This window comes from Somniosus microcephalus, chromosome 11 (assembly GCF_052327205.1).
Source record: "Somniosus microcephalus isolate GS21.2 chromosome 11, FLI_Smic_1.0, whole genome shotgun sequence".
Taxonomy (NCBI): Eukaryota; Metazoa; Chordata; class Chondrichthyes; order Squaliformes; family Somniosidae; genus Somniosus; species Somniosus microcephalus.
The window spans coordinates 113,909,713-113,925,252 of record NC_140997.1 but is presented as its reverse complement, the minus strand read 5'-3'; the positions used below and the strand labels follow the sequence as shown (position 1 = coordinate 113,925,252).

The 15,540-nt window shown below is 47.7% G+C and overlaps 1 protein-coding gene across 1 annotated transcript in view; it reads right to left on the bottom strand.

Moving 5' to 3' along the window:
- Window positions 1-11,637, bottom strand: part of LOC147110831 (rhodopsin) — a 149,183-nt gene extending 137,546 nt beyond the window's left edge. The window contains exon 1 of the mRNA XM_086001195.1: window positions 11,146-11,637. Coding sequence (XP_085857321.1) covers window positions 11,146-11,506 — 361 coding nt within the window. The 5' untranslated portion in view covers window positions 11,507-11,637. The remainder of the gene's footprint in view (window positions 1-11,145) is intronic.
- Window positions 11,638-15,540: the final 3,903 nt, after the last annotated feature.

The following is a 15,540-nucleotide window of genomic DNA, read 5'->3' as shown; positions in this document are numbered from 1 at the left end:
CAATTTTCAACTGGTGCGATTTACATCAGGCACGATTTACAAAAGGTACAATTTACACCCCGTATGATTTACACCAGGTATGATTTAAAAAAGGTACAATTTACACCCCGTACAATTTACACCAGGTACGATTTACACCAGGTACGATTTACACCAGGTATGATTTACACCAGGCACGATTTACACCTGGTACGATTTACACAGGTAAGAATTGCACCCGGTACGATTTACATCAGGCATGATTTACACCCGCTACAATTTACAGCAGGCACGATTTACACCAGGTACGATTTACACCCAGTACGATTTACACCCAGTGTGATTTACACCAGGCATGATTTAAACCAAGTACGATTTACATCAGGTGTGAATTACACCAGGCACGATTTATTCCAGGTACGATTTACATCAGGTATGATTTACACCAGGCATAATTTACACCAGGCATGATTTAAACAATGAATGATTTATACCGGGTATGATCTACACCAGGTACGATTCACACCAGGTACGATTTACACCCGATACGATTTACACCAGGTACGATTTAAACAATGAACGATTTACACCAGGTGCGATTTACACCAAGTATGATTCACACCAGGTACGATTTACACCCGGTATGATTTACACTAGTTACGATTTGCACCAAACATGATTTACACCAGGCACGATTTACAACAGGTACAATTTACACCCGCTACGATTTACACCCAGTACGATTTACACCCGGAACGATTTACACCCGGAATGATTTACACCAGGTACAAATTACACCAGTTGCAATTTACACCAGGTATGAATTACACCAGGTACGATTCACACCAGGTACGATTTACACCAGGCACGATTTACACCAGGTATGATTTACACCAGGCACGATTTACACCAGGAACGATTTACACATGGTACCATTTACACCAGGTGCGATTTACACTAGGTACGATTTACACCAGGCACGATTTACACCAGGTATGATTTACACCCGGTACGATTTACACCAGGTACGAATTACACCAGGCATGATTTATAAAAGGCACGATTTACTCCAGGTTTAATTTACACCAGGTACAATTTACACCAGGTACGATTTACACCAGGTACGATTTACACCAGGTATGATTTACACCAGGCACGATTTACACCTGGTACGATTTACACAGGTAAGAATTGCACCCGGTACGATTTACATCAGGCATGATTTACACCCGCTACAATTTACAGCAGGCACGATTTACACCAGGTACGATTTACACCCAGTACGATTTACACCCAGTGTGATTTACACCAGGCATGATTTAAACCAAGTACGATTTACATCAGGTGTGAATTACACCAGGCACGATTTATTCCAGGTACGATTTACATCAGGTATGATTTACACCAGGCATAATTTACACCAGGCATGATTTAAACAATGAATGATTTATACCGGGTATGATCTACACCAGGTACGATTCACACCAGGTACGATTTACACCCGATACGATTTACACCAGGTACGATTTAAACAATGAACGATTTACACCAGGTGCGATTTACACCAAGTATGATTCACACCAGGTACGATTTACACCCGGTATGATTTACACTAGTTACGATTTGCACCAAACATGATTTACACCAGGCACGATTTACAACAGGTACAATTTACACCCGCTACGATTTACACCCAGTACGATTTACACCCGGAACGATTTACACCCGGAATGATTTACACCAGGTACAAATTACACCAGTTGCAATTTACACCAGGTATGAATTACACCAGGTACGATTCACACCAGGTACGATTTACACCAGGCACGATTTACACCAGGTATGATTTACACCAGGCACGATTTACACCAGGAACGATTTACACATGGTACCATTTACACCAGGTGCGATTTACACTAGGTACGATTTACACCAGGCACGATTTACACCAGGTATGATTTACACCCGGTACGATTTACACCAGGTACGAATTACACCAGGCATGATTTATAAAAGGCACGATTTACTCCAGGTTTAATTTACACCAGGTACGATTTGCACCAGGTACGGCTTACACCAGGTACAATTTACACCCCGTATGATTTACACCAGGTACAATTTACACCCAGTATGATTTACACCAGGTACAATTTACACCCAGTATGATTTACACCAGGTACGATTTACACCAGGCACAATTTACACCGGGTGTGATTTACACCCAGTACGATTTACACCAGGCACGATTTACACCAGGTACGATTTACACCCGGTATGATTTACACCAGGTACGATTTACACCAGGCACGATTTATAAAAGGCACGATTTACACCAGGTTCAATTTACACCAGGTACGATTTACACCCGGTACGATTTACACCAGGTATGATTTACACAAGGCACGATTTATAAAGGCACGATTTACACCAGGTTCAATTTACACCAGGTACGATTTGCACCAGGTACGACTTACACCAGGTACAATTTACACCCAGTACAATTTACACCCAGTACGATTTACACCAGGTACGATTTACACCAGGTACGATTTACACCAGGTACTGGTGCAAATCACCTGGCTGCCTCCTGGTGGCTGATGAGTTGGTTGGATGCAGACCTTGGCTCTGTTGGAGTCGGAAGGAAATCGCCTGCTCCGCGTTGCGGCTGGCCATAGACGAGCTCTGCCGAGGTCAAGCGAAGATCTTCCTTGGGTGCCGTGCGAAGACCCAACAGGACCCGTGGTAGCCTGTCCACCCACCCAGCGCCTTGGAGGCTGGCCCTCAGTGCAGCTTTGAGCGACCTGTGAAACCGTTCACACAGGCCGTTCGCCTGTGGATGGTAGGCTGTGGTGCGATGGAGTTTGTTGCCGAGCCCCTGAGCCATAGCTTTCCAGAGCTCAGAGGAAAATTGCGGTCCACGATCAGAAGAGATGTCCGCCGGTACCCCGATACGGGCGACCCAAGAGGAGATGAATGCCCTGGCTACGTCTGCCAAAGTGATGGATGACAAGGGAACTGCCTCTGGCCATCTAGTGGTGCGGTCTACCATCGTAAGGATGTATGTAAACCCATGAGTAGGTGGAAGTGGCCCCACCAGGTCCACATTCACGTGATCGAACCGTTGCTCCGGAACAGCAAAGGTGGCCAATGGAGCTTTGATGTGACACTGCACCTTGGCCTTTTGGCAGACCACGCAGGTGTTGGCCCAGTCGCGGACATCCATATGTATGCCCCGCCAAACGAACTTGGATGACATCAGCCTTTGCGAGGCCTTCATGCCCGGATGTGACAGCCCGTGTATGGCGTCAAACACTTTCCGGCGCCAGGCGACCGGCACGATAGGGCGAGGATCACCTATGGAGCCGTCACAAAGTAGCGTGGTGCCTGCGGCGTGGAATTTGATGTCGGCCGCTTGGAGGCTAGAGGGGCGGGTTCGGTAAGCTTGCACCTCTGGATCCGAGGCTTGATCCGCAGCCATGAGGGCATAGTCGATGCCGAGCTGGACTGGCTGAACGGTCGCGTGGGAGAGGCAATCCGCCACCAGGTTGTCTTTACCGGCCACGTGCTGAATATCAGTTGTGAACTCAGAGATAAACGTCAACTGACGTTGTTGTCGGGCTGACCACGGTTCGGCAGTCTTGGCCATAGCGAACATTAGTGGCTTATGTTCTACAAAAGCAGTGAAAGGACATCCCTCCTGCAAGAACCGGAAATGGCGGATGGCCAGAAAAAGAGCCAGCAACTCCCGGTCGAAAGTGCTGTACTTCCGCTCGTTTCGCCGTAATTGATGGCTGAAGAACGCCAGCGGTTGCCACATTCCATTTACCCACTGTTCCTGCACTGCGCCGATGGCGTAGTCTGATGCGTCGGTGGTGAGGGCGATGGTGGCACCTGGCAGTGGGTGCGCCAGCATGGTCGCGTTGGCGAGTGCGCTTTTTGTGTCAATGAATGCCCGGTCCATGTCGACTGTCCAGCTTACCGGATCCTTGCCAGACTTGCCCTTGAGGGCCTCGTACAGGGGCTGCATGAGAAGAGCTGCCTTAGGCATGAAGCGGTGGTCCCGAGGAACTCCTGCAGGGCCCTGATGGTCTGCGGGCGTGGAAAAGATGTTACTGCCTCCACCTTCATTTGCAAAGGAATTGTGCCGTCCGATGTGATGCGATGGCCCAAGAAATCAATCTGTTGCAGGCCGCACTGGCACTTGGCTGGGTTGATGATCAGGCCGTGTTGGCTGAGGCGTCTAAAGAGGGTGCGTAAATGGCAGATGTGCTCCGCTTTGTTGGAACTGGTGATAAGGACGTCGTCGAGGTAAATGAAAATAAACTTGAGGTCCCGAAGTATGGAGTCCATCAGGCGCTGGAAAGCCTGTGCAGCGTTCTTCAGTCCAAACGGCATCTGCAGAAATTCGAAAAGGCCGAATGGGGTGATGACTGCAGATTTCGGGACGTCTTGCGGGTGCACGGGGACCTGGTGGTAGCCACGGACAAGGTCGACTTTGGAAAAAATGGTATTTCCTGCCAAATGGGCAGAGAAATCTTGGATATGAGGGATCGGGAACCGATCAGGAGTAGTGGCATTGTTTAGGCGTCGGTTGTTGCCGCATGGCCACCATCCGCCGTCAGGTTTCGGGACAATGTGTAGAGGCGAAGACCAGGGACTATTCGACCAGCGAATAATCCCTAACCACTCCATCGTGGCGAACTCCGCTTTCACAGCCTTGAGCTTGCCAGGTTCGAGGTGCCCGGCCCGTGCGTAGACCGGGAAACCAGTAGTGGTGATGTGATGTTTGACACCATGTTTCGTGGCCGTGGAGGAGAAGGTGGGTCTGGCCAGGTCTGGGAAATCTCCTAGCAGGCGAGCGAACTCATCTGGAGGCGGGAACGCACAGGAGATGGTGTGCGACATGGCGTTACTTCGGTGGCAAGGGATGGAGTGGAACGTGGCCGCATTGATCAAACGGCGGTGCCTTACATCAACCAGGAGGCTGTTGGCGCACAAGAAATCCGCACCGAGGATGGCTTGCGAGACCTTGGCCATGATGAATTCCCAGCAAAACCGCTGGCCGCCGAAACACACCTGGACCCGCCGTCTGCCGAAGGTCCAAATAGCCCCGCGATTAGCCGCCTCGAGGGAGAGGCCGTGCCTCCCAGCCTGTATATCAAGATTTGACGCGGGTAGGATGCTACACTGCACCGCAGTGTCACAGAGGAAACGTTGACCAGAGAGGGAGTCGGTGATAAAAAGAAGCTTTCCAGCATTTCCGATTGCCATCGCAGCCGCGGGGCGCCCGTTAGAGCCGGGCCTCTTTTGCCAGAGTTGATGTTTTTTTTGGGGCGAGAAGCTGCAGGGAGGGCGGCAACATCTTGCTTTTGCGCCAAAACGGGCGTGGTAGAAGCACAAACCCTCAGGTTGAGGAGCTGGGGCAGCGTCTGTGGGGGATGGGCGCCTCGTGGCAGTGCAGTACTGCTGCGTCACCGCGAAGATCTTGTCCACTTCGGCAGCAAGCGCTGCGCAGTCTGTGACTTTGGACCGGGCCAGGGCAGCTTGTACTTGCTCCGGTAACTGACTGAGGAAGAGCTCCCTAAAGAGGAAGCATTCCAGTTCGGAGCCAAGGAGCGTGAGCATTTGGCTCATGAGCTCAGATGGCTTGGAGTCCCCGAGGCCGGGCATAGCGAGCAGTCGGCGGGCACGCTCCGCCTTCATGAGCCTGAAGACCTGTAACAACCGCGCCTTGATAGCTTCATACTTGCGGTCGTCTGGGGAGTTCTCAAGCAGGCTGACGACCCGCGAGGCGGTGGAGCTGTCGAGTGCGGAGACCACGTAAAAGTAACAGGTCTGATCCGCAACAATGTTCCGTAGCGCAAACTGGGCTTCGATCTGGACGAACCATGAGGTCGCTTGTTGCTCCCAGAATTGCGGTAGCTTCATGTTTGTTTCCATGCTTCGTTCTTTCTGCGAAAACCGTTCGCAAAAGTCGGGGTCACCAATGTAGGAATGTGTAGTTCCTATCAAGAGACTGAGGTCGACTCAGGTGATCAACAAACGATGTTTAATATAAAACAAACTGAGTTTAACAAACCAATGCACGAGAACTATGAAAACAGGTCTAGTCAGTTCGGAGGCTCCACGAGGACTGCTTGGGCAGTCCCGTGGCTGGCGTCATGACATCATCACGTTTTTCCTGCCAATGGGGATCACGTGATGAACGGCGTGACGTCATCGCATTTGCCTGCACTCTTAAAGGGACCGCGCTCTGTACATGCAAACAGTATATGCAAAGATACAGACTCAGGCTGTAGTTAACACACTGTTAAAGGGCATTATATACATTTGATCGGAGTCCCTTAGTGGCTCCGCCACAATACCTATGTTCTATAACTTTATGCATTCCCTGACCGTTTATGCCATCCTTATTCGTTACCTTTGTATGACCTTTACTCTTGTCTATTTATTTCATGTTCAGGCTTATGTTATTTCCACCATGTTCCGCTCCACTTCTCACTAGTTTAAAGTTCTATACACAGCCCTTTTTATCCTTTCCGCTAGGACTTTAGAAAAAATAATTATTAATTTATGGCATGTGGGTGTCGCTGATAAGCCCAGCATTTATTGCCCACCTTAATTGTCTTTGAGAAAGTGGGAGGTGCTGCCGAATAAGCCTTGGTGAGTTGCTGCAGTGGATCCTGTAGATGGTACACACTGCAGCCACGGTACGCCGATGGTGGAGGGAGTGAATGTTTAAGGTGGTGGATGGGGTGCCAATCAAATGGGCTGCTTTGTCCTGGATGGTGTCGAGCTTCTTGAGTGTTGTTGTTGGAGCTGCACTCATCCAGGCACGTGGAAAGTATTCCATCACACTCCTGACTTGTGCCTTGTAGATGGTGGAAAGGCTTTCTAAAGGTAAGTCACTCACCACAGAATACCTAGCCTCTGACTTGCTCTCGTAACTGCAGTATTTATGTGGCTGGTCCGGTTAAGTTAAGAGGATGCTATCTATCCCCCAATTATAGAATCATAGAACCCTCTATGACTACAACCATTCTAATCTGGTCCTTCCCCTGTATCCCCTTCCCCAACCCCCCCCCCCCCCCCCACCCTTGGACAGCCTCTTGCTCCATGGTGCCATGGTTAGCATCCTGGTCATCTTCCTTGCAGACTTGATCCTTATCTCCACAGGCAGTAAGTGCATCCTACCTGCTGGATAGAACCAGTCTGCGGAAATTCCTTCTCTACCTCCACTAGGTTCTCCCTACCTTGCTGACTGACAATCACACACTCTGATTCCTGCACCTGCGCTTTCCTCTGAGGTATCACTATACACTGGGGAAAACTATCCAGAAATTCCTCTGCCTACCTTTAGTTTCAGAGTGTGTCTAACTTACACTCCAGCTCAACAAGTCTGAGCTGGAGTGAATCAAAACAGGCACATTTCCTGAAGATGTGGCAATCCGGAACAGCCTTACTGTCATAGAAACATAGAAGATGGGGGCAGGAGTAGGTCATTCAGCCCCTCGAGCCTGCTCCGCCATTTAATGAGATCATGGCTGATCATCCAAATTCAGTACCCTATCCCTGCTTTCTCCCCATATCCCTTGATCCCTTTAGCCTTAAGAAATATATCTAACTCCTTCTTGAATATATTTAATGAATTGGCCTCAACTGCCTTCTGTGGTAAAGAATTCCACAGGTTCACCACTCTCTGGGTGAAGAAATTCCTCCTAATCGCTGTCATAAATGGCTTACCCCTTATCCTTAGATTGTGGCCCCTGGTTCTGGACTCCCCGGCCATCGGGAACAGCCTTCCTGCATCTAGTCTGTCTAGTCCCGTTAGAATTTTATAAGTTTCAATAAGATCCCCTCTCATTCTTCTAAACTCCAATGAATATAAGCCCAATCGACCCAATCTCTCCTCATACGTCATTCCTGCCATCCCAGGTATCAGTCTGGTGAATCTTCGCTGCACTCCCTCCATGGCAAGAACATCCTTCCTCAGATAAGGCGACCAAAACTGCACACAATACTCAAGGTGTGGTCTCACCAAGGCCCTGTACAACTGCAGCAAGACATCCTTGCTCCTGTACTCGAATCCTCTCGCTATGAAGACCAACATACCATTTGCCTTCTTAACTGCCTGCTGCACCTGCATGCTTACCTTCAGCGACTGGTGCACAAGGACACCCAGGTCTCGTTTCACTTCCCCTTCTCCCAATCTATTGCCGTTCAGATAATAATCTGCCTTCCTGTTTTTGCCACCAAAGTGGATAACCTCACATTTACCCACATTATACTGCATCTGCCATGCATCTACCCAATCACCCAACCTGTCCAAATCATCCTGGAGTTTCTCGGCATCCTCCTCACAGCACACACACCCACCCAGCTTTGTGTCGTCTGCAAACTTGGAGATATTACATCTAGTTCCCTCGTCTAGATCATTAATATATATTGTGAATAGCTGGGGTCCTAGCACCGATCCTTGCGGTACCCCACTAGTCACTGCCTGCCACTCGGAGAAAGACCTGTTTTTTCCAACTGTCCATAAATTCCCACACACCGAAATCCTGACACATTGTCTGTGCTGCCCTTTCTAATGTTTATTTATTTGTTGGCAGCAATACAACAATGACAACATGCATTTATTTCTAGAACTAATAGAGATCTAGAATATATTTAGTAGATGGATTTAGGTTGATTTTGAATTAATTAGCAAATTAATTATTCTGATTGTTTAATTATTTATTTATTTAATCTTCCAAAGTAGCAGAAGCAAGTCCAATCCTTCTTTTGAGGTCTTCTTTACAACTCCCATTTTCTGCCACTAACCCACCAAGGTACACAAACATTTTCACTTGTTCAACTGCATCCCCTCCAACTGTAATGTGTACACCTTCCTGATGCTTCCCAAATGATATGACCTTTGTCTTCTTTGTGTTAATCTGTAATCCAAATGTTCTATTCTCCACATACACCTTATCAGTTGGTCTCTGCAAATCTGTTTTAGATGTTACTCTAAGCTCAATGTCATCAGCATATCTGTCATTGTTTAAAATCTCACCATGTAAGGAGACACCTCCAACATTATAGAATCATAGAATGGGTACAGCACAGAAGGAGGCCATTCATCCCGTCGAGCCCGCGCTGGCTCTCTGCAAGAGCACTTCAGCTAGTCCCACTCCCCCAATCTTTCAGTAATGAATCTTTCAGTGCAAGATTCATTATTTTTCCAATACTAGACTAAATAAATCAGGTGACAGACAGTGTGCATCCTAGTCTCACCCCAACTGTTGATTGAAACTATTCCATCAGTTTCCTATCTATTCTAACAGCTCAGGGACTTGTTATAGATGTTTCGATCAGCCTCACAAATATCTCAGAATACCATACATCCTCAAGGCCACCCATATCCCCTAAAATATATGAAGTTGTTCTGTTCTGTAAATTTCTCCGAAATCTGTCTTAGCACAAACAGTTGACGTATCGTACTTCATCCTGGTCTAAAACCAGCTTGTTCTTCGTGCAGTGCCACCTCTATGTATCTATTCATTCTCCTCTGCAGTATCTCAGTAAATACTTTCCTCAGTGTACTCAGTGAGCTGATTGTTCTGTAAGTGTTGCCTTTGCTCTTGTCTCCTTTTGCGAAGATCGGTGTTATTATCGCCTTTCCCCAGTCTTCAGACGCTGGTTCTTCTTCATGAATGCTGTTAAGCAGCCTTTGCATCACTTTCACAGGATGTTCCTCATCCGCCTGCAACATTCTGCAGTTATATTAGCCATACCAGGAGCCTTGCTTTTTTAAAAACTATCAATAAATATCTTTACTGTATCCTCCAAGAAATCCAACATCATTTGTACAGGACGGTTTCTCCAGAACTGATTCATCCACCATGCTCTGTACATTGTACAGATCTTCAAAATATTCTTTCCACCGCTTGCTCCTTGTATGCTCGCCCTCAATTATCTGACCAATTTGGTCTTTCACTGTAGCCGTTTTAAGTTTGTAAGATTCTCTTAATTCTTTTATTTTCCCATGTGTTTCATTCCTTTTGCCGTAATCTTCTGCATCTTTGGAGGGAAAAGTGATAAACTGGTCGTTTAATCATCTGTTCTTATCTCTCTTGGCTTTTAGCTTAATTTCTCTGGTTAACCTGTTGTATTCGGTCCTCATATATTAGGATCTGCTTCACTGCTCGCCTTAAGCTTTCTTTGCATTTCGCTTAACACCATGACTTCTTCTTCAAAAAACCACCAGGTCTTCTTCCGTTATCTATTTCTGTTTCTTGGTGTAGTTTTTGAGACCTAATACTTATCCAGCAGCTCTCCATTTCTGATTGCTTTCCCTCTACATCCATTGCTTTGGTTATCACAGGCACGATGTTCCTCTCTACATCCATTGCTTTGGTTATCACAGGCACGATGTTCCTCTCTACATCCATTGCTTTGGTTATCGCAGGCACGATGTTCCTCTCTACATCAATTGCTTTGGTTATCGCAGGCACGATGTTCCTCTCTACATCCATTGCTTTGGTTATCGCAGGTACGATGTTCCTCTCTACACCTTTGTACTTTTTTCTGATGTCAGGTTCTTTCAATTTGTTCGGACCCCAGATTTTTGTTTTAAATGCTTTTCCAGCAGCTCTCATTCTCATTCTTATCACCAGTCTCTCTACTGAACCATAAATAATACCAAATCAGATTATTAGATTAAGAGGAGGACAGAATGGCCAACTTTAAAACAGGGAGTTTGTCAGCACGGCTCCAATTTGCCTTGGACGGTATTGCTTTGGATGCCAGTTATACTCCACCTGATATTCAGAGCCTTTGGCTTCAACAGAAGTGAGTATCGGGCGAGGTATAACTGGTGTCCGATGGCATACTGCCCAAGACACATTTCTACCCTGGGTAACGCCATAGGAAATGGGTGAGCTTTGCACTGGATACTCTAATTGCCCCAATCAAGTCGCCCTTGTAATTCTTGATTTGCAGTTACCTAACCCATAGTCGCAAATTAAACTCAAACTTCTTTCTATTTATCATGGAATGTCCCGCAGCCACTTCTCAGTGCCAAGGTTTGAGCCAGCACTGAAACTGCATCCTCCGCCTTCACTGTTCTTCGCTCTAAGCGAGCCCCAGAGCTGGAGCAATAAGTGAGCCTTAACTGGAACTTACCGCCAAGTGTAGCAAAGAAACCTTCAAAGTTGCAGCCAGTTGGTCCGAAGATGAAGTACCCGTTCAACGCTGTGATGACGGTGGTGGTAAAGCCACCGAAGACCATCAAGAGGTTGGCCACGGCCAGGTTGAGGAGGATGTAGTTGAGGGGTTGCCGGAGTTTCTTGTGCTGGATGGTGACGAAGAGGGTGAGGAAATTGACGGGGAAACCTGTTATGATGAGAAAGAGCATGTAGGCTGCTATCACTGAATATTTCCAGGGTTCAGCCAAGTAGTACTGGGGGTACTCGAACGGGCTTCTCACTACACCCGATATGTTGGACATTGGCACAAAGAAGTTCTCTCCTTCTGTGCCGTTCATGGTTGCAGGTTGTTGTGGGGCTGGGAAGAAATAAACCTTTTCCTTTCTTTCCTTCCGAGATGATCCTCTCTGAACCTAACGCTTCCCGATGGAGACGAGTGACTACCCTGAGCGGTGACAGGCTACAATCTCTTCTCCTAGGGGTCCATGCCCCTTATAAAGCAGCAGCCTTGGATTAACCTGCCCTACTTGTCAGCAGAAAACAATTTAGGCCACCGCAAAAGTATAATAATCCTGGCGGGATCTCAGGCAATATTATAAGCTCGTCAAGTTATTAACACTACAGCTGCTGAACTGGTGGGTGAGACCATTGGTGAAAGATTCCTCTTGGCTATTGTCAAATATAGAAACATTGAAAGCAGGAAGCAGGTACATATCTGTGCGTGTGTGTGTGTGTCTGTGTGCACGTGTCTGTGTCTGTGTGTGTCTGTGTCTGTGTGTACCTGTGTGTGCATGAGTCTGTGTCTGTGTGTGCTTGTGTGTGCGTGTGTCTGTGTCTGTGTGTACCTGCATGTGTCTGTGTCTGTGTGTACCTGTGTGTGCGGGTGTCTGTGCCTGTGTGTGCATGTGTCTCTGTGTACCTGTATGTGTGTGCATGCACCTGTGCCTGTGTGTACCTGTGTGTGTGTGTGTGTGTGTGTGTGTCTGTGTGTACCTCTGTGTGTGTGTGCTATGTCTGTGTGTACCTGTATGTGCATGAGTCTGTGTATGTGTGTACCTGTGCATGTGTGTGTCTATGTCTGTGTCTGTGTGCGTGTGTGTCTGTGTCTGTATGTGCCTGTATGTGTGTGTGTGCATGTGTCTGTGTCTGTGTGTACCTGTGTGTGCATGTGTCTGTGTGTGCGTGTGTCTGTGTCTGTGTGTACCTGTGTGTGCGTGTGCCTGTGTCTGTGTGTCCCTGTATGTGTGGGCGTGTGCCTGTGTCTGTGTACCTGTTTGTGTGTGCATGTGTCTGTTTCTGTGTGTACCTGTGTGTGCATGTGTCTGTGTCTGTGTCTGTACCTGTGTGTGCGTGTGTCTGTGTCTGTGTCTGTGTGTGCCTGTGTGTGCTTGTGTCTGTGTCTGTGTCTGTGTGTCTGTGTCTGCATGTACCTGTGTGTGTGTGTCTGTGTCTGTGTGTGCCTGTGTGTGCGTGTGCCTGTGTCTGTGTGTACCTGTGTGTGTATGTGTCTGTGTCTATGTGTGCCTGTGTGTGCGTGTGCCTATGTCTGTGTGTGCCTGTGTGTGTATGTGTCTGTGCCGATGTGTACCTGTGTGTGCGTGTGTGTGCGTGTGTCTGTGTCTACCTGTGTGTGCATGTGTCTGTGTCTGTGCATGCCTGTGTGTGCGTGTGTGTGCATGTGTCTGTGTCTGTGTGTACCTATGTGTGCATGTGTCTGTGTCTGTGTGTGCCTGTGTGTGTGTGTGTCTGTGTCTGTGTGTACCTGTGTGTGCATGTGTCTGTGTCTGTGTGTGCCTGTATGTGTGTGCAAGTATCTGTGCCTGTGTGTGCCTGTCTGTGCGTGTGTCTGAGTGCGTATGTCTGCGTGTGTGTGTGTCCCTGTGTGTGCCTGTGTGTGTCTGTGTCTGTCTGTGTGTGCCTGTGTGTGCGTGTGTGTGCATGTGTGTGCGTGTGTCTGTGTCTACCTCTGTGTGTCTATGTGTGCCTGTGTGTGCATGTGTCTGTGTGTGCCTGTGTCTGTGTGCACCTGTATGTGTGTGCATGGGTCTGTGTCTGTGTCTGCGTCTGTGTGTACCTGTGTGTGCATGTGTCTCTGTGTGCGTGTGTCTGCATGTGTCTGTGTGTGCCTGTGTGTGTGTGTGTGTGCCTGTGTGTGCATGTGTGTGCGTGTATCTGTGTGTGCAAGTGTCTGTGTCTGTGTGTACCTGCGTGTGCATGTGTCTGTGTCTGTGTGTGTCTGTGTGTGCGTGTGTCTGTGTCTGTGTGTGCCTATGTGTGCATGTGTCTGTGTCTGTGTGGACCTGTGTGTGTGTCTGTCTGTGTCTGTACCTGTGTATCCATGTGTCTGTGTCTGTGTGTACCTGTGTGTGTGTGTGTGTGTCTGTGTCATGTCTGTGTGTGTCTGTGTCTGTGTATACCTGTTTGTGCGTGTGTCTGTGTGTACTTGTGTGTGCATGTGTCTGTGTGTGCCTGTGTGTGCATGTGTACCTGTATGTGCATGTGTCTGTGTCTGTGTGAGCCTGTGTGCACATGTGTCTATGTCTGTGTGTGCCTGTGTGGGCGTATGTCTGTGTCTGTGTGTACCTGTGTGTGCACGTGTCTGTGTCTGTGTGTACCTGTGTGTGAATGTGTCTGTGCTTGTGTGTGCCTGTCTGTGCATGTGTCTGTGTGTGCATGTGTCTGTGTGTGTCTGTGTCGGTGTGTACCTGTGTGTGCATGTGTCTATGTCTGTGTGTACCTGTGTGTGCCTGTGTGTGCGTGTGTCTGTGTGTGCATGTGTCTGTGTCTGTGTGTACCTGTGTGTGCATGTGTCTGTGTCTGTGTGTACCTGTATGTGTGTGCATGTGTCTGTGCCTGTGTGTGCATGTGCCTGCGTGTGTCTGTGTGTACCTGTGTGCGCCTGTGTGTGTCTGCGTATTCCTGTGTGTGTCTGCATGTTCCTGTGTGTGCGTGTGTGTGCATGTGTCTTTGTCTGTGTGTACCTGTGTGTGCATGTGTCTGTGTCTGTGTGTACCTGTGTGTGTGTGTGCCTGTGTGTGTGTGTACCTGTATGTGTGTGCATGTGTCTGTCTGTGTCTGTGTGTGTCTGTGTCTGCATCTGTGTGTACCTGTGTGTGCATTGTTGTATCTACGCTATAATGCGTTCAATCAAGCATGTAGATACATCAAATTAAATCAGAGTCAGGCTTAGAACTGCGATGTTCACTTTATTGCGTAAAATGGCCGACTGCCATTTTCCCGGGTAATTCCCATAATGCAATGCACATTACATTACCGTATTGACTGGTGTCAAACTCGCAATCAATACATGACATCCCCCTTTTCCTTGGAAACAAACTTGCAGTTTACAAACAGTTGCTTACAATAACACTGCATAACTTATTTGGTTTATAAACTTTTTACAAACTTGTGTCTTACCACACAACTAAATAATTCCCAGGTTTAAACATTTAACATCACCCATGCAGTTCTCGCACAATTTATGTTGTGACACAATCAGACAGTCTTTGGGGTTTTCTTTTAACCCTTTGAGGTCTGGCTGTATTGGGTTTGTCTGGCATGTTGGTGTCAGTGGGTATTGCCTGTGTCACAGTGGTATGTGTGTCAGGGTCTACTATACTGTCCTCAGTCCCTTGTGTTTCCTCCTGCTCATGGAGTGTCTCCTTTGGTCCATTGGTTCTGTATTTCTTCACAAACGTAGTGTTCACCGAGTAGCATGCTCCGTCTGGAGATTCTCCTACTACTTGACTCCCTGTTTTACTCAAAACTTTGTGCGGTGTGGCATTAAAAGGAGTGGTGAACTTGTCCACTTTGTCCTGCCGTACCAGCACTGTGTCACCAACTTCCACCTCTGAGTATTGCGTTCTCCGCTGTTCATCTGCGTACAGTTTGGACTTGCGTTTTTGTTCTGCGTCCGGGTCATGTACTTCCATGTCTGCGCGTGACTCTGTGGTGTCTGGCAGCTTTCCTCTCATTTTCCATTTAAAGAGCAGCTCTGCCGGGCTCTTTCCTGTTGTGGCATGGTCAATGCTCCTGTACACAGTCACATATTTTCTAAGTTCCTGTTTCCAATCTAGTCCTTCTGAGTGAGCAATTCTGATTCTCTTCATCAGCGATGCATTCTGGCGCTCGACTTCTCCGTTAGCCTGAGCCCATTTTGCTGTTGTTTTCAGGTGTTTGATCCCGTTGTTTTCACAGTATTCTTTGAATAATTCAGATCTGAATTGGGGACCATTATCAGATTTGCAGGTGATTGGCAAACCATGACGGCTGGAGATTGACTCTAAACTATCAATAACCTTCTCTGTTGTTGTGGAGGTCATGATTGTAGTGATCAATAGCATGTCATTCTATAGTGGACACCAGGTGGAGC